General features: G+C 37.3%; 1 protein-coding gene across 1 annotated transcript in view; it reads right to left on the bottom strand.

The window, feature by feature from the left end:
• The window catches only part of CFTR (CF transmembrane conductance regulator), an 87,958-nt gene that overhangs the window by 18,355 nt on the left and 50,055 nt on the right, over positions 1-19,548 (bottom strand). Inside the window, exons 15-21 of the mRNA XM_071423703.1 lie at positions 19,247-19,375; positions 16,442-16,479; positions 15,246-15,499; positions 14,122-14,201; positions 9,844-9,994; positions 8,497-8,724; positions 6,336-6,436 (exon numbers count right to left, since the gene is read on the bottom strand). Of these exons, the coding sequence (XP_071279804.1) occupies positions 6,336-6,436; positions 8,497-8,724; positions 9,844-9,994; positions 14,122-14,201; positions 15,246-15,499; positions 16,442-16,479; positions 19,247-19,375 (981 nt within the window). The remainder of the gene's footprint in view (positions 1-6,335; positions 6,437-8,496; positions 8,725-9,843; positions 9,995-14,121; positions 14,202-15,245; positions 15,500-16,441; positions 16,480-19,246; positions 19,376-19,548) is intronic.

The following is a 19,548-nucleotide window of genomic DNA, read 5'->3' as shown; positions in this document are numbered from 1 at the left end:
TTAAAGTCCATTCTGTAAAGGCTGTACTTCCTAACATACTGTCAGAGAATGTTGTTCATGCTGGCAGCCCTAGAGTCTTCAAAATGTCCTATTTTTCTCCTGTTCAGGAAAAAAGTTTCAGCTCCTTACTTGAAGAAGATGTGACTTCCCTTTACATTCAGGTACCTAAATGCCCCAGTCCTACTAATGAATTAATTAGATTCCTTGTTTTACAAAAGCTTGTTCCTATAAACAACATTTGTTCTCTAATAGATTTCTGTTTAGTGGTATCATGGAAAACCCTTTGTACATCTTTGTTTTACTGCTTTTATATTCTTTCTGAAAAGTGTTTCTCCTTGACGTATGCAATACAATTTCTTTTTGCTCTTCAATCCCAATGGAAGTGCTGTTAGGCAGATTTTCTATGTGGAAGCAAATGCAAGGGAATACTGGGATCATAGTTTATAGCTCAGCATCTTGAAAAACAATTGTGACAGAAGTTCTAAAAGGCATGCTAACACACAAGCCTATCAATTCTTATTTCCATCTCAACCACTGTGCAAGATGGAAAAGCATGGTCATCATCATGTTCATATATATATATGCCAGCTCTTTTTGGTGATACAAACAGGAAGAATCAGGCTGACAATTTTCAATCAGGCTTGAATCAGGCTGACAATTTTCTCCCTGTCTGACTGACAATAGTAAATCCTGCAATGACCATGCAGTTATTTTAATTGGTGTTTGATGGTACCTTTGTCTTCAGAAATCTTAGCTTTATAGAAATACAGTCCTTTTAGAAATGCAGGTCTTTCCTGGCTTCATCAAGAGCTGTGAATATTTGTACAGGCAGAGATTCCCCATAACTGCCCAAGGGGCCATTCCACTATACACTGTTTAATGTCTTCTGGGAAGCCAGCTGGGTGAAAAGCCTTTCTCTACAAAAGAAAATTTCATCCCAGTGTCCTAGCTCCCCTGACAAATTTATCAGTTATTTATTTTAGACAGTTTAATAATTTTAAATCAATTCTGAAATCCTTGTTCTATAGCTTGAACTATAATTTAAATCTGGGCAGAATGTAGCATGTCAGGAACATTTGACAAAAATATCCATTCTTCCTTTCACAGGTAGAAATGTTCTGTCATTCATAATGACAGGTATAGGATAGGAGACAGCAAGTTTCTTATCTATTATTCCCATCAGTACTGTGCCAGCTATCTTCATGTTCTTTAACTAGTACTTTTGAATAAAGGGGTATATTTACTATTTTCATCTCTAAGTCTATAGCATAGTACACTATTTTAGCCTTGCCTAATTGTATTTTACTGAGATTTTAATAACACTGCACATTCTTTTATTTCCTCATTAATATCACTTAAACTCTTCTTGACTTTGAAGAAGAATTCATAATTATATAATTCATATTTCCAGAAGATGGAAGAAGTAGTTCTTTTACAAGTAAGCTAATAGAATTAATTTAATCAGGCTCTGTGTTATCTTCTACTAAAAAGAGAGCAGTCACCCTTTTCAGACCAGACACACATGGTATTCAATGGCTGAGTTGCCAGACATCACCTCCTCACCAACACTGCTTGGAAGGTGCACTGTGCAACTGGGGGATCTGTGAGAGATTGGTCCAAATGGTTCATGTTGGAAAAAAATCTTGTGCATTAAGTCACTGCCAAAACTGGTTCTGTAGGCAGAACATATGGTTTTACTGAGGTTCCACATCATTTGCTATTACATATTGTGTGCACTTATAGGATGTGTGCTTCTCTTCTGAACTGCAAAAGTGAAATACCTAGCTCATTTAAAACTTTTACTGATTTTTTTTCTCTTTTTCACACTGCTGTGCAGGCAGGCAGAAAAGAGAATGTTCTAAAGATTTTTTCTTCATGATGTTGCTTTCCAGAAGACCAACACCTCACTTTGAGGACTACCATTCTGACGTAGATTTTACTCTACTTAAACTTGTGTTTAAGTGTTCTCAGATTTTCTGCCTACAGTAGTATAAACCATATTAAGATCATGTCATAGATTAAAAAAAAAAGTCAATAAAATAATCTGTAAGAGCACCATTCTTTTTCACAGCTGTACTTTTAAATTTGGTCCTTTTCTTTACCCTGTATTACTTTAATTCTTCAGCATCCCTTATGTAGAGGGTGAGGCACAGTGACGTTTAGAAAGTTGGGTTTTAATGTCTCCTTGGGAGATTCTTTTTGTATCTCCTTATATAAGTAATCTTGGCAACAGTAAAAGCACGACATTTTCTCTTTCCCTAATAAAAGAAACTTCACAGTTGAAGCAGTGCTGCTGCAGGATATACATCAGTGAAAGAAGAGGTTAGAAAGCATTAAAATAGCCCACTGGAACTATCTAAAGCTAGTGGTGCTATGAAAGCACCACTTACTGAAGAAAAAAATATTTTCTATTTCCTTATGAAGGAAAAAAAATTCAAAACACTACAAGACTGCCTAGAAGGATAGGAAGAAAAAGACTGTAAACCAACTAAAGGGATATTAGCAGAAATGATCAAAGTGAAACAATAAATCCAGCCTAATTTGTAGCGTTAAATGAAGCAACAGATAGCTGTCAGAGTGACCATGTATGTTTGGAGGGAGGAAGGGGGGTATGCAGGGTTGTTTGTTTTTAAATAAAGGCAGAGCAGACAAGGTATCAGGGCTGTAGAGAAGGAAATGCCAAAACCATTAAACCATTATGGGGTATTAGGAGACAATAGGGATTTTTAATTTGAAGCCAAACATGTACAACAAAAATTGCTTCAAAGACAGCATCTGTGTTTGTAGAAATAAAAACCAACCAAGGAACTCAGATTTCTTCAATCTGTGTGCCAGTGTCATGGAAAGCTCAAGATGGAGATTGTGCGGAATAAAGTCAAATTTGCCACCTACCCATCTGTTTGGCCTGCTACTCCTTTGGCTTTCAACCACTTGCAGAAAACTCCAGCTTATATGACAGCCAAAGACTGCTACCTACAAATGTGCTATTCACTCAGGCATGCTTGTCTGCAGGCTTGTAAACACAGACATCATAGCTGCTCAAGGAAGGGCAAGAGTGATGTCAACTAGAGTGGTGTGTGCATATCTGTAACTGGAGACATCTGGAGATGTGTCAGTTCTAGTCAATCTGGTCCTGAGGGGAGCTTCAAACTACCTCTAGAGAGAAAAATAGAGTAACTAACTAAATAGGCTACTAAAGTAATCCTCTGCAGAACATCTTTAGCCAAATAATTGTAAAATACTTTGATGAGGGAAGTGCTAAATGCAGAGACTACAGAGTAAGAAATAATACATCTGTATCACCCTGTGAAGCAGTTTTATTATCTTGACACCATTAAGCTATTTATATCTGCTTGTGCACAGCAACAGCTTTTGAATGTCAAGAAAACCATCCTGCCAGCAATATCTATTAGTTTCCCCTTTGGGATGCCTAAAAATTCATGTCATGAGGGTGAGCAGTTATCCACTGGCAAACGATGTCCAGAGGATCTACTCTACAACCTGATGGACCTTAGAAGGCTATCAATAATACAATGTAACACATAACAAAACCAGTGCTCCAGCACAATCCTTTGTCTCAATCAGAGCAAAGTACTCAGAAGTGTCTAGTGCAACCTGGGACTCCCTTTCCAAGGGACTCCTTTTCCAAGGGAAAGGGAGTTACTTTCTTATTGCTGCTAATAGGTGACATTTTAACACAACTGGACTTTTAAAAAGGAGAAGTTCTTCTTTATTGAATCACTATTGTGTCCAGCACCCTCTGTATCCTACAGTAGTACTTCCTGTTGCTCCTGTGAAACACCTTCAGTTTGTATTAAGCCATGTAATACGCACACATTATTTGTATACAGATTTTTATACTTGAAGTGATCACATTCTGCCTTACAGGGGATGGAGTCTACAAATGAGAGCCAAGTGCATTAACATGGTTGTTGCTGTTGTGGTTGTCTTGGGGGGGCTGACCTACTGGAGAGCAGCTTAGCAGAGAAGGACCTGGGAGTCTTGGTGGATGACAATGTGTGAGCTGGCAGTGTGCCCTTGAGGCCAGGAGGGCCAGTGGTAACCTGGGGTGCATCGGGAGGAGTATGGGCAGCAGGTGGTCCTGCCCCTCTGCTCGGCACTAGTGAGGCAACATCTGGAGCGCTGGGTTGGGTTCTGGGCTCCTGAGCACAGGAGAGATCAAGAGCTACTGGAGAGGGCCAAGTGAGGGCCACAAAGATCATTTGGGGTCTGGAGCATCTCTTTTATGAGGAGACACTGCAGCAGATGGGCCTGTTTAGTCTAGAGACCACTGAGAGGGAATCACATTAATGCATAAATATCTCGAAGGCGGCTGTCAGCTGGATCCTGTCAGGCTCTTCTCAGTGGTGCCCAGTGACAGAACAAGGAGCAATGGCTATAAACCAAAACACAAAATGTTTCACCTCAACGTAAGGAAGAACTTTCTCACTTTGAGGATGAAAGGGCACTGGAACAGCGTGGAGACCCTGGGGGGGAGGGGGCATTCCCTGGTCTAGGGAGACACAATAAGCTTCCCTCAAAAAGCTGCTAGACCCCATCGGCTCCTTCCCCTGTTCCTATGTCTATTTCTATGTTCCTGAGCCACACCTTCCCTATTCCCTGATTGGCCCTCATCTTTGTACTGCCCTGAGACCAGGATCAGCCCCCAGGTCCCTGTAGAGAGACAAAGTTAGATTCTCTGGGTGTGGGTGCTGGGACTTGAACGTCTCACTACATGGCTGAATAAAACATCTGTGGATGTTGTGCAAAGGTCCTTTTTGCTTCTTTACCCTGGACTATGCTAGCAGCAATTCTGACTGCAACAGAGCAGGCTGCCCAGAGAGGTTGTAGAGTCTCTCTCTCTCTCTGGAGACATTCAAAACCCACCTGTGGAGAGTTCCTGTGTCACCTGCTCTAGGTGACCCTGCCTTGTCAGGAGAGTTGGACAAGAGGATCTCCAGAGGCCCTCCCAACCCTAAAAATTCTATGATTTACCAACATTGCATTTTATTTCATTTTTAGTCATGTAACTGCTATTCAGCAAGTCTTGCAGTTACAGCAATGAAGCCCTCTCACAAAGCGCTTGCTTGCCCTTCAAGACAGGCTGTTCATAACAAAGCAAAGAAGGAGCTAGCATGAAATGTTTGGTGGGTGGGAATCACTGCTGAATGGCCATCAGCTTCCTCGACTATCAGCAGTCAGATGTGCAAACAAGAGCTTAGATGCTATAAGTGGTTAATTCCTTGTTCTGAGGCTCTTAATGATTTCTATCAGGGTGAATCTAGTTGAATAATTATTTTTAAAAAAAATTAACATTATTTTTTAAAAATTTTTTTTAAAAATTATTTTAAAAATAATTATTTTTTAAAAAAATTAAAATATTGCTTCACTGTCACCATCTGCCCCAATTATATATTTTTAATATGGCAATTAATTTCAATTAATCAGGATTTAAGGGACTCTGAAATCTGCTGTAAAATTTTGTTTTCCAATACTGAAATGGTGGGGCTTGAGAAGCTGATTTAGGGTTCAGAGTGGGTAAGACAGGATTATTTTTTCTCAGAATTTTTTTTTGTTTGTAAGACTACAGTATTTTGTTAGACAAATTCTATCTAAAATAAATCCTAGCATGAATGAAGTGGAAAGAGATCAGGAACTATTACATTTTAAAACGAAAGCTAAAACTTTCATACATTTCAATTAATGTATGATGAAAAGTGTAAGAACAAACATATTCTTCTATGAGCTTCCTGTCTGCTTCACATATCTCAACAAATAGGTGATGAGAAGCTAACCTTGTGAAATGGTCTCTTTTAAAGCCAGTCCTACCTGTGAAAATTATGCATGACTGCAAAGTCTTATGTCAGAGGGCATTTTACATAAAACCAGAAAAAGACTGCCAGGGAAGTCAAGGACAGATTTTAAAACCACTATTGATAACAGGTGAAAGAATCTCAAAAACATCCTTTGTGATCTGCTATGCAAAACTGTTAAGTAGACCAAGGAAGATGTATTTTATATATATAAATACAGGAAATATAACAAAACAGCCCCAAGCCTTTTTGAGGTTTTCCTATCACTGCTACATCTGCAATCTGAATCCTCAAGTGCAAGTCTTTGCTGTTGCCTATTCCAGGCCAGAAAAACTTCTGATCATGTAAAAACTTTGTTTGTGCCATCCCAAAGCCAGTAGTTCGCTATCAAAGGTATGAGAGAAACTTTTCTGACATTTCTGCATAATATTCAACTCTGAAGATAATTCACTGCACAACCATAACCAACAAAATAAGGCAATTCCTCAAAAGAAAGCACAGCACTGTGCATTTTTTGCTTACCAAACTATCAACATCTATGCTTGAGTTTACTGCCCACTGCAAGGTTCCCATGATGTTCATAGCTAAAGTAAGAATAATTCCAGCTGTACCTGGTCCTTCACCTGTGGAGAGAAAAACGCATTCAATTTTTCTGTGCAAATAAAAAGCCATTAGAAAACAGAAAATTAGCATGTATATCTTAAGATGCATGTTCATACTCTTGCCTCTTTTACTTCTTGGAGAAAACATGGATTTGTTAATCATAAAAAGGACTAAGAGCTAAATCGTAGTTTAACACCTGGCTTTGGTGCTGAATTCACTAGAAACCCCAGTCTTGCTTGGCAGAAGAATCTTGGTACTTAAACTGTAAACAGAATCAGGTCTCTGCAATCTTGATTTGACTTTCCTGTTTTCAACACACATGAATCTGTGAAATTACTCTTATCTAACCAAAACACCAGACACAGCTAGCAACTCTAAAATTCAAAACGGCTTACATTTTCCCTTCTTTGACAAATAGAGGATGTTCTCCTTAGTGTTTCACAAAGAGGCAGATGTAAATTTTATAGCTTTAACTGTTGGCTGTTTCAAGCATGGGATTTTCCAGGGATTTTCCTTTATGACTTCATACAATACAATATAAGCATTTAATCTACCACACTGTTGATTTTTCACCTCACTATGTGTGAATGGAATTGAGAATTTAAGCCAAATGCCTTTCTATGATTTCTCCATTCCTTATATAATTTTCTTCAATACACCTCCTGTTTTCTTATAGATGTCTCATTACATAAGTAAATATAAAAGTAAGCAATAAAAGCAAAATATTCCTCATGAAAGCTGATAGATTAAGATAAGGAATCTAGTGTTGCTCTAAGGGTCTATTATTTATAACAGTAAAGGTTATAATGGTCCCAAGATGACAAATTTTAATATTTTTTAAAAGTGTTTTAACTCCTTTTCTAAAGTAAAACATACAGGACAACTAACACAAGAAATTATTTTCCTAAAAACCCCAAACTACTAAGAACACAGAGTGAGAAATGAGAAGGTCAACAGGGAGCATTGTTTCCCATGAATGGTAAGGGAACTAGAAGTCTCCTTAGTAAGAAAAGAACTGTAAGTGCCTATTTTCATACGGAAGTATGTGTGTCGTGTCTCCATTTGTAAGGAGAGCTAGAGCTCCTTCTACAAGAAATATAGGATAGCATTTCATAAATTGTACAATATTTGATAAATTGCAAGCTCTTATATAACTCCTTTTCAACACTGAAGTATGGCTGAAAGAAATTTGAATATTGTTAGATTTAAAAACCTCCTCCATAAAATCATCAAACTCTTGTTCATCAGTGACCATAGTACTGAAACTGCATACAGATCCTGCACACAAAGTTCAGTGTAGAACTTGGAGAGGTAGAACCATGTCCAAACATAACAAAAGCAAAATGAATAAAAAACTGTATTTGAAGTTATCTCTAGCTGAGTTTTTCCACATGAATGAATTATTAACATTTATGGGACATCATACTCCTAATTTTTTCTTATTTGAGACTGGCTACACCTGGCAAGTCATGGGCACCACTTCAAATACAAGTAAGGTATAGAGTGATTCTCATTCATATACTGTGTTTACTAGGAGTCATGAGTAATTTTTCTGGGGATTTTGAATAGAATTTGCAAAACTTCACATAGGAAAATGGGCCAGTTGGTTGGGAATTAAAGAACTGGATGACGATTTCTCCTAATGTTATGGGCTTTAAAAGATTATTAACATTTTCATGTTTTAGCCATTTGCAAGTGAGAGGAACATTAACTTCTATTTACTAAAAATCTTTGAGCTATACAGGTGTGATCAACATCCATTGTTGGAACAGTAATGTGGGTTCAAACTCATGAGATTATTTTACAGCAATTACTATCAACAAAATAAAAGTTTTGTCCCTTCAGTTATTATTTTCAGATTAATCCCTTTAATGAGTCCTCTACAATATCAGACTGCAGGCAATAATGGTGTTATTTCTATTTTAATTAAATTGTGTTTACTACTATGGCATACTTAAATCAATGACTCCAGTGTGTGCTAAATTCCACAACAGCTTATTTCTCTCAGAATTTTCTAAAGCTGAGCCATTAAAAAGAAGCAGCAGAGTTCCATTTCAGTTTTTGGGTAAAGTTACCATACCTGTAGTTATGATAGAGATAAATGCCACAGCAACAAAAAAGACAACAAAAATAATTTCTATCCTCATCTGGAACCAGCGCAGTGTTGACAGGTAGAGGAACCAGTTTGCCGTGTGTAGGTTCAGAGCTTTGTGAAATAAGGTCTCAAAATACGGCTGCCGCCCAAAAGCTCGCAGTGTCCACAGCCCTTTTAAGCTTGTAACAAGATGGGTGAAAATTGGACTCCGAGCTGCAAAGTGTTTAAATCAGAACAACATAAACATGCATGAGGAAATGCCTTTGACATAATGCAAATACCCCACCATGCTCTACCTCACATCAGCGTAACCACTGCCAGTGTGCAATTCACATATGTTGTCAGACTACATGACTGAAATAATCCTAACAAAGGATATACAGCAACAGTCCTTGCAAGAATGGGTTGAAATTGCATTCAGTGTATTGACAGGAAGGGATCACAATACTCTTCATATTTAACACATAACTATTTGTCTCATATCTACTTGGAAATGCTCCTGGCCTTCTGTAGGATGCCACAAGAGAAAGGCTGCTCCTCCCCAGCCAAAATTAATTCCTGCAATTTTGAGAACTCCAGTATATGAAGCTTTCTTAGCATAGACAGAGTACTTTAATGCTCCAGATTCAACTGCACTGACATGGTAATTTTAAGCAAATCTTGCATTACATAAAAAGTGTTGAGCCAGTGCTGGATCCCTGTGAACATCAAAGAAATTTAAATTTAGGTCTGAGGAACTCCAGAATTACATTTAAGTAAAAGGGAAGAGGATCACCACTGTTGAAAATTCAGGACTAATTTGCCGAGGATCTGCCCATTTGCTGCAAAGCCAGGCAACAGTGCATGGTGTGCAAATTCACACTTCCAAATGAGGTTTTCAATTCTATTTGGAACATTTTAGTCTCTTAATGGGGTGAGAAGAAGGCAATTTAATCGAATAACTTATAGAGAAATCAGAGCTCTTTCTGATTAAAATACATCCATTGAAATTTTTTCTTACAAAGAAACAAACTCAAAGGGTACATACCAAGTCTGACCACCATTTTTCAAGTTACATTTACTCTCAAGAAAACTCTATGTCAGGACTTTATTTGTTTTCAGCTGCAGTGGTGATAAAGCCCATCTTTTAAAAGGCCTTTTTTATTGCTCTTTGGCAGCAGAGCACTAAGTATTGGCTGGATCAGTAACAGCCCTGGCTTTAAGTGATATGTGTTCTGCTCCCAAAGACAATGTCATCTTGCAAGAGAAGACGCAAAAAAGAGGAGAAAGAGTGAATCACTTCTCAATTGATTTGTTGTGGATTTAAAAGTCTACCAACTTTGCTGCTCCTACCTTCAGATTCCAGTTGTTTCAGCTGCTGAGAAGTGTGGAGGAAGTATGCCCTTAACAGAATAAAGGCTGCTATCACAGGCACTGATGCCAGGAAGATGTAGGGTTCTAATATTGAGACTACTGTTATAGCGCCAATCACAATCAGTATTAACTGTAGAATGAAAGAAAAATACTATTGATAAAGTAAACTTATCATTTTATAGACTAGAGATTGGTGATGAATCTCCTTCCTATGGCAACTACGTATTGTTTCAACAAACATAAAGTGCTAACCTAAGAAGATTTGCAGCTGAGAACAAACCTCCATGAAAAGATAATGAATAACTTGGACCAGATCCATAACCTGTTGCAATAAGCTGCTAGTTTTTCTAATAGATGGAAAAAGTGTTTTCTATAGTACAGTCTGTATTGCAGGCTTCTAAAATATGAAGCCGCACAAAAGCAATGGCACTCACTCTCCACTTAAAATATAAGAATGACACTTGCAATATCTGCAGCTACCGGCCAAACCTACCGGTGCTGTCCTTGTCTGGACTAGGTGTGCAAGACTGTCAGGAGCTGAGTGACAGCCTCCTGCAGGTTCTGGGCAAAGCAGTCTTGCTGAGGATCAGAAAAAGTGGGAAGTTGCACTTCTTTGGTCAAGGGACTGTAACTCATGCATGAAACTAACACGACTGCTTGTCCTGATCAGAAGACAGGAAATAAATTGTACAAAAATCTGTGGTATGACAAATTAGCAGTTTCAGGAGAAATAAAAAGGTGCTTAAAGGTGTCAGATGATAAAAGGAACAAAATTATTTCAGAGTTAATGTATTTTAACCTGCTAGAGACTACTACCATTTTAAGATCTCATTCTCAGTAGCTCCAGCCAGACTTAGCTAAATCTGGTCTTAATCTTTACTCTAGAAGAGTCTTAAGCAGGTAGACTGCTTTTTTCTAGTGTCTAAATCTCATCAAGTATACCATGTACATAGAATAGCAAAGTTCTGCTTTGTATCAGGGTGTTACTTCTAACACTAAACAACTACTTCAAGCTGCATACTTACCAGCATAAACCAACTGCAAATGGACAATTTGGGGCAAAATTATGAACATTGAAACATCACTGCAAATGACCAGTCAACAAAGAAATAGATGAAAACAAAACTAATTTCACATTAGGAAGAAACCTGCAGTGGGTGCTTTTGCTACTACATCCACATAAATTCAAGGCAGGATTTAAATTCCCAGTATTCCAAGTTAGAGGTCATTCATGAGCAGGTAAGCATGTTCTAAGTTTCCTATAACATTTTTTTTCATCAGAAATCTGAGCAATGCGATAGCAGCATCACATTATATGAAAAAAATTACATTACAGTTGAACTAGCTAAAGGAGGAATGGCTTTGAACTGAAATAGAGCAGGTTTAGATTAGATATTAGGAAGAAATTCTTTACTGTGAGGGTGGTGAGGCATTGGAACAGGTTGCCCAAAGAAGGTGTGGATGCCCCACTCCTGGAAGTGTTCAAGGCCAGGTTGAAAAGGGCTCTGAGAAACCTGATCTCATGGAAAGTGTCTTTGCCTTTGAAGAGGGTTTGGAACTAGATGATCTTTAATGTCCCTTCCAGCCCAAACAATTTTATGATCCTGTGAGCTCTTTCACTATTTTCCTCATCTCTCTTAAAGGAATGGTGATATATGTGGGTTACACTTGTGCAGGCTGTTTAGCACTGGTCTGCAGCAATACAAGAATGGATTTGTGTTTACTCATTACTTCAGACTGCAGAAATTAGTAACACTTGTATCTCTCTCTAATTGTTAAGAAGCAAATGAGCTATTCAAGTGATATTGAGCCAAGTTATACAGTTCTCACATTACTTGAGATTACAGTCACTTAGTGACTGTTAAAATTCCCATTTCTGTCATTTGCTCAAATTTTGTAAAGGTCACCATGATGTCATACTGTTCTAACTGCTGATCCCACAGTCATTTCACTAAAAAGTTGAATATGAAAATCTGTGTTATCTCATAAACTCCAAAGTAAGCCTAAAGTCAGACAGAAGATGATATTTTCTCTAAAAAGGCAGAAGCAAAAATCTAAACCACAAGACAACTGTATTGGCATACAGTTGAGGAATGGCAGCAGAGGGCTCATGCAGCACAGTTCAGTGCCTCCCAGTGCTTTCAGCCCTGGGACAGAGGCCAGATGGGGAGACATGTCCCACTGTTTCCCAGTTTGGAAAATGCAGATGGTAGTAGACAAAGCAACTCAGCAAATGTTCAGGGTGGCAATGACTGCAGTTTGATTAACCAACAGGAGTTTATCATTTAGGGGAAACCAGTCCTGATCACAGGCATGAATGTTCAGTGAGTTCACTATGAACTTTTGGGTGAGACATATTAAACCTTAGGGACAAATATATGTGCTAGCAGCATCTCACAGGAAGGATCTTCAAGAAATGAGGACCGGCTGATAGAACTGGGTTTAACCTTAAGACAAGGCTTAGGGGGATCTCATCACTTTGTGTGACTATATACTGGTATTCTTTATACTTATATAGGTTATGAATGATTCCATATATGCAGTTTGTTATTATTTATATAATTAAAAATATATTCTATTTATATAAATATTAGTACGTATTTCTTGTGGACTATATGTGCTTGAACCAAATTCTTTTAAATGGCACACAGTGGGAAGATAAGAGGCAATGGGCACAAGCTAAAATGCACAAAATTCCATTTAAACATAAGAAAAAACACTTTTAGCATGGGGAACGTCAAATACTGGAATGTGTTACTCAGAGTTATACAAAACTCAGCTTGGCCTTGAGCAACTTCTCTAGCTGAACCTGCTTTGAACAGAGGGGTTGGAGGTGTTCCAGGTTCTAGGTCCACATATCCCTTCCACACTCTGTGGCTCTTGAACAATCATCAGAAGGGAAAAGTCCTATCTATAGCTTCTCTGTATCTTTCAGAGGAATCTTAATTCCTTAGCAGAGTTCATGAAAGTCTGAATCTATGGAGGACCAGAAGAAATTGGTTGTGAAGGAATAACTGTTAAAATTATTCAAGACAATGGGTAGGTTCAATGATATTCAGCAGAAGAACCTGGAAAGACAGGGCAGCTTATCATGCATGTCTAGAAGCCTCTGCAGCTGAGACTGAGGAGAGAGGTGAATCTGTGGGACAATAGGGTATAGCTAAACCTCTGCAAGGCATCAGAATAGAAAAGCCAAATACTGGGATTTTCCTTATTCTTGAAAACATGAAAAATTAGGCAGTTTCTTGTAGAAAGTTTGAAATGTAGAGACAGAATAATTAACATGCTTCTGGAATAACACCCCCATGGCAGATCCAAAATATCTGAAACAAAACGGTCATATCAAAAAAGTAGTGACTGCTGTTCACACTGAAGATTACACTGTTGATTCAGAGTCCCAATGTCCATGTTTGCTCATTCAGCAAGTCCTCATGACATCAGCAGGACATGAAGTAAAGCTTTAATATACTTGAACCTCTTCATGTCAAGCCGCACGGGCCCCTCTGAAGTCATGAGTCAAAGTTATCAATTCCTTACAAAGACATAGAGAAAGAAATTCTGTCTTTATCAGATAATCATGTTGGTAGGGACTATAAAGCAGGCAAATTCACAGATGGAGACAGGCAATCTGTACAGCAGAATGTTTGGGTTGATTAAGTTGGACCTGTATATCACCTTAATAATTTTGAGAGGAACAGGAGCACCAGGAAAGATTTGCTTCTGTTTTTAAAATGTTTTGGGAACAAGTTCTCTCTAAGGAAAAGCTGACATTTCCATAGAAGACAAAGGAACAGAAAAGTCAAGAATATATTCAACAGAAGAGAAATAAACTAAGAGTGATGCTAGCAAACTGGGAGCAGAAGAGTGAGCTTAAGGAGGGGAAGTTATGAAAGTGACTGAATACAATAAAAGAATAGCATTAAAAAAACAGTTAACTTTACCCAAGATAACAGAAAAAACTAAGGAATGCCCTTTATGACTTACAGTTGAATCTGGGCAGCAGCAGGGATACTTGTCCTGTAGGGGTCTGCAGGGCAAAAATATTTCTGAGCCCAAGTAGTAAGAGTGGTTTGCATAAACAGTGGAGGTAAGTACACACAGAGGCAAGCACTCAAAATGAAGCAATACAGTGTAGGATAAGCAGCTACGTAGATACATAGATTGAAAAAAAAATCATATGATTTCCTTTGCAAGATGTAAAGCTGAAATATCATATTGCTATAAGACAGCAAAAGTTACAACTTTTATTCTACAAACCTGAATGAAGTCAAATACTGTAAGTGGAAGTATGTCATCCAGTACGGCCGTATCTTTTGAGAATCTGTTAAGCATACCACCTATGGATTAAGGAAAAAAAAAGCCAAACATTTTAGTACCCCCACCCAAAATCCCACATTTACTACTTTAACAAAAGTTACAACTTTTTCTGAATGCAAAATGTTAAATACAAGATTTTTTTTTTTTTAGTATAAGCAATTCCATGACAGTTTAGTGGAGCTACAGTTTCTGTCTCCCTGGAAGAATTCGGCTGCTCAACTTCTGTTTCAGCTCTTGGGAAAAAAAAAAACAGGAAAATGTAATTTAAAAAAAGTAGCAACTAAAAAGGGCAGAAATAGAGGCACAAAGCATAAGGTACCCCTTATTCAGCAGGCCCTCATGATACACAGGTAATTTGCACATCAACATTTGCCTGGGTTTGTAACCTGTTTCTTAATTTTTGAGTAGAATTACTGTATTAAAGATTATGTAACAACAAAGTTAAGAATATAAGGGAAAATTAAAGAAAAGCTCATTGTTGTGTCATCATTTAGCAGTGTCTCCTGTGATCTAGTAGTTATCAGTATGAAACACATGATACAGGAATTTCATGTTAAATGGGAGATGGAACTTGTTGCACCAGTTATATAATGAGCTTTATGTCAACTCCCAAATTTGAATATGCATACCATCATTCACACTAACTGATGTTTTATGCCATTTTAGTAGGACTATTCATAAAAAAAGCCCTATTTATCATCCACATCTGATTCCTTGTCACTCATGACATAGCTGACAATATGTTTTCTATTGCAGTTTTTGACAAAGTCTATTCTTTAGAAGTTATTCTACTTTTATTGCCTAGAACAGTTAATGGTTTATTTTCTCCAAATTTCTTTCTTACAGGGTGATATTTGAGAATCAGAATTGACAACTGAAATATGTCACACTTAAGTGCAATCAAGTTTCATTAAAAGATTCATAAATTACCTTATGTGGCAAACTTCTAACATTCCACTTGACTGAAAATGTAAATGGAAGGTAACACTGTCCTTTATCAGAATGAAAACCATTAAATTGAAATTAAATGCATAAGTGAGTCAATCACCTCCCAGTTCACTTACCTGCTTTCCAGGAGTTGAAGGTTGACATAGGTGCATGAAGAACTGCATGCACCATCTTCTGATGAAGAGTTTTAGACACTGTTATAAGTGTATGCACAAGGGGCAAACCTCTGAAGATTCCCATGGCAAGCAGAGTATCTGCCACACCCACATAGATGTAAATGATGTAGTAGCTGCTAGTGTCAGTGACAATCACAGGAGGCTTGTCAGAGGTGCTGTTTTCTGACTGGGTTGAATTTGCCTTCAAAGCTGTGCTGTGTGATGGAAATGACAAATAAATGCATTACTGGGAATTGTGTGCTCTTTCTCTTTTATTTGCTAAACAAAACCAAACAGTACTCCAGTGTCCATTTGCTTTAAAACTATGCTAATGGCTACAGATATTTCCAGTCATTTTTAAAATATTGTCATGAACATACAAAATATAAATTATTAATTGCTCTGGTAGTCTCTTGTAAATCTGCTGCCTATTTAATCACTGACACACCTAATCTAATCCAGGAAAATACACCCACTTGTTTTAAACAGAAAAATTAGTTTGAGTCTTAAAAAAACTGAATTACTACAGAAGTAAAATTCTTTAGGTATACCATAAAAATCAAAGCCCTTAGTGACAATGGAAATTGAAATCAACATAAATCACCTCCAGTGAAACCTATGTCACCATATGCTTCTATACGCACACACTCATTGCTGCAGGACAAAAACAGGGATTAAAAGCATTAACCCAGGAAAAGCCACTGGCTTTTCTGCTGCTCAGTACATTTTAACCTACAACTGCTGATCCTATAACTTCTGAGAATTCTTCATAGATGAGCTGTAGAAATTTTACAAATGGGGGTCTTACAGAAACTGCTCCTTTGAAAGGTTCCTAAGCAAGTCTTACCAGACCTCTGAATCATGGTATACTGAAGATAATCAGTTCCCTTCATCCCCAGAGTGAGCTGACCCAGGAAAATCTTACATACACTGTTGTGTACTCAATAACAAGGCATAAACCATTCAACTGTTAGCACTTAAAGAAGTACCAGATACCACCTACACAACGTATTTAAATCATCCATCTATGAACCATTTTGTTGATTCTAAGGTAGTGACTATCCACATAGAATTCTGGCAGAATTTATTCATTCTTTACAGAAAAAAATAATATAAGGGGTACCCCTGTTTCTCAAAAAATTATCTCCACTACTTACTTTTGAAGAAACCATACCCCACCAAGAGAAGCAGCTACCTGTGACCAAAGAAAACAGTGTCAGATTTTGGTTTATCACTTTATGTAATCTTTCTATTGTATCTTTTTTCATTGACTTTATACCTGTTTTTAGAGGGAGCATAACAAATGGGTGGAAGTCAAACCTACTTAAAGCAAAAACCTTGTAATATCTGCTTCTCTCTCCACGGAAACAATTTAGTGCATCCCACCAGGGAAGCTACATTTAGACTTGTATTACAATCAGGCTCTCAAGTGCCCCAGAGATTCTGGAATTCTAGAAATTCTTGTGTTCTTTTTTACCATATTATTAACAAAGGCTTGCTAATGTCTTTCTACGATAACTGTATGCCTTTTAAGTTTTAAATATTAATATTGTTTATGACCCTGGAAGAGTAAGTCTCTCAGTATCTTCAGAGGCATCTATTCAAATATGAATGTCATACCTTTAACATTATTATTTTTGCATTGTTGTTCTTGCTAGCTGATATCTACATTTGGTATATTCATTTGACTAATATTGCTTTGCTGCTTTAGGTTTTACGTCATTTTCCACATAATCTATTGTAATATTTTTTAAATGTAGGATTAAACCCTTTTTATTGTGAGATGGTTCGGTGCTCAACAAGAATTTAGTCTGTAATATATTCTTGTCTGTCTACCAAGATACTGGAGATCTTAATCTAGTCTATTAGATTTTAGTTTGCTCTGTTCCTGACTATGATAATTTTTCTAAGGGTTGAAACAGTTTTTACATTTTCTTCCCATCCATTTTTATGTCACTGTGGTAATACCCCAACTGATACACATAACTCAAGTCTTCTCTATGGGAGCTACCAACTTCTGCAGGTCTTACTCAAGATTGACCATGACGGTCCTGAATTTAAGTATTTGTAAGAATCAGCCTTCTTTCAAAATAATATTTTTACATCTCCCAACAGAATTCTGTTCTCATCTTGACTCCTCACAACAGAGGAGTTTTTTCAGCTGTGAAGATGATGGTAGGTAATATTGTCACAGAATAGTTTCACAAAGCCTTTCTCTGCTCTTCTTGCAGTTCAGCAGCCCTAGTCTCTGGGTATTACATCCATGAGACACAGTTTTGAGCTGCTTAAGTGGGCTACACAACACACACCACACAAACCTAGGAAATAGGTACAGTTGATGCCCTATTTATGGTGACTGTGTGAACTCACCTTGGAATCTGCAACAATCCATTCCAAAGCAATCCTTTCAAATCTAAAATATCATTTCTAGAATTTTCAAAGTGGTCCCACCCAGATCTGAACCACCACTTTCAATTTATTTGGATGTTCATCACTAGCCTGTCTTCATTTTTTCAAGTTGGAAGGGTACAAACTGTTAGCACAGGACACACAGACACTTGGAATGGTATTTCAGCTCACACACAGAGGTTTGCTCAAGACTGGGCTGCAGCTGGGTATTTTCCAGCCCATTCATTTACCAATTATAGTCACACTGGAAACTTTAAATTGTATGGAAACATTCTTTGTCATAAGATTTATTTTTTTTTCAGTTACAAGATGAGGTTTTTAAAACCATTTAAAAATATTTAGTCTAAAATAAAAGCAAAAATGTGTAATAAGCATTTAGAAATATATGCTGAATATACAGGAATAAATCTGATATATCTTAAAATTTAAATTTCCTTTGCCTCTAAAGCTCACCTTCAGCTTTGCTATTCTGTACAGAGCCATTTTCCACGACCATGAAAACAAAACTTACAAGAACAGCTATGCCTCTAAGCACAGCCTTGCTGATGGAGTTCATTTAAAAGTTAAGATGCTAAACTAGATTTAAGCTCCAGGATTTATTCCTGGTCCAAGAGAAGTAACTTAAATCACCTGCAATATATCATTAGTGTAAATTCAGAATACAGATCAGATCAGTCCCATCTTTCTTCAGCTATGATAACACTAGAAGTTTGAATCTCACCACAGAATTGCTAAAAACCCTTTGCTGACAATCAGCCAGAAAATAATCCTATATTCCTAATGGATTCTTCTCTTTATTCAGTTCATGTTGAAAAATACCAAGAAATTGGCACAGTATTTTGTAAGTGGACATATGAATACAGTCTCATTGATTTCTCCCTATGAAACTTCTTCCTTCACTTTAAAAAATACTTGATTTAGGATATCTACTATAGAAGAGAACATTAAGAGGTTCTATAATCTTAAAGTTTTTCTAAATTTAGAGACAACACAAAAAGCAGGCAATTTCTGATACATGAAAAACAGTCAAATGTCTTCAAAGAGCCAGATGTTCCTCAGTATTTGTTCTGGTGTTTTACACCATCCTTGGAAAAAGTCTTCTCTGCATGCTGCAGGAACACCCCTTCCATCTTTCACTGCCACCACAGGCACTCAGCACTCTGCCTTACTCACCACTCTTCTTTCACTAGGAGCAAAGCTAGTAACTCATTTTCAAAGCAATTTTCCAGAATTTATCTATGTGTTCATCAAAAAAAAAAAAAAAAGGCAATTATTGTTGTTAACTGCCTAAGGCTATTCAAAAGTAATTTTTAATGAAAAATGGAAGATTATTCACCTGTGAACAAAAGACTTGCATAGGGTAATAATTCTTATTTGTGGTACCACATAGAGAAAATAACCTGGATAATTTGAGAAGATGGGTCTTCTGCTGCTGTGCACTAACCACTAACTTTGATGAAGAAGTGTTCATCTAAGCAGTAGAAAAGTTCACAAAGAACAGTTTGAACAAACATCATATGTTGCAACATGACACCAAGCACAGATTTTCTTACCTCAATTAAGAAGACAGTCACACATAAAATCAGAACAAAAATCAAGTTTTTGTGGATAGTAACGTATCTGAAATAGGTATTCCACGTAGTAACAGTACCCATGCTTTCAGCATCATCACTGAAGCACTCCTGTCAAAAAAACAGTAAAATAATAGTAAGAATGCTAATAATATCTCTGTATGAGAATTTCTGACACAAGAATGCTATCATTCTTTCTGCTAAGTCACTGCAAATAATTGAGCTGAAGCATTAAATTGGCTGATAATGGCTAGAGAGGAAGGTACTGACCAGTTGAGTCACCT

Source organism: Agelaius tricolor, unplaced genomic scaffold, assembly GCF_023055355.1.
Source record: "Agelaius tricolor isolate 1412-34295 unplaced genomic scaffold, bAgeTri1.0.p SCAF_3, whole genome shotgun sequence".
Classification (NCBI taxonomy): domain Eukaryota; kingdom Metazoa; phylum Chordata; class Aves; order Passeriformes; family Icteridae; genus Agelaius; species Agelaius tricolor.
This window is presented reverse-complemented; position numbering and strand designations above follow the sequence as displayed.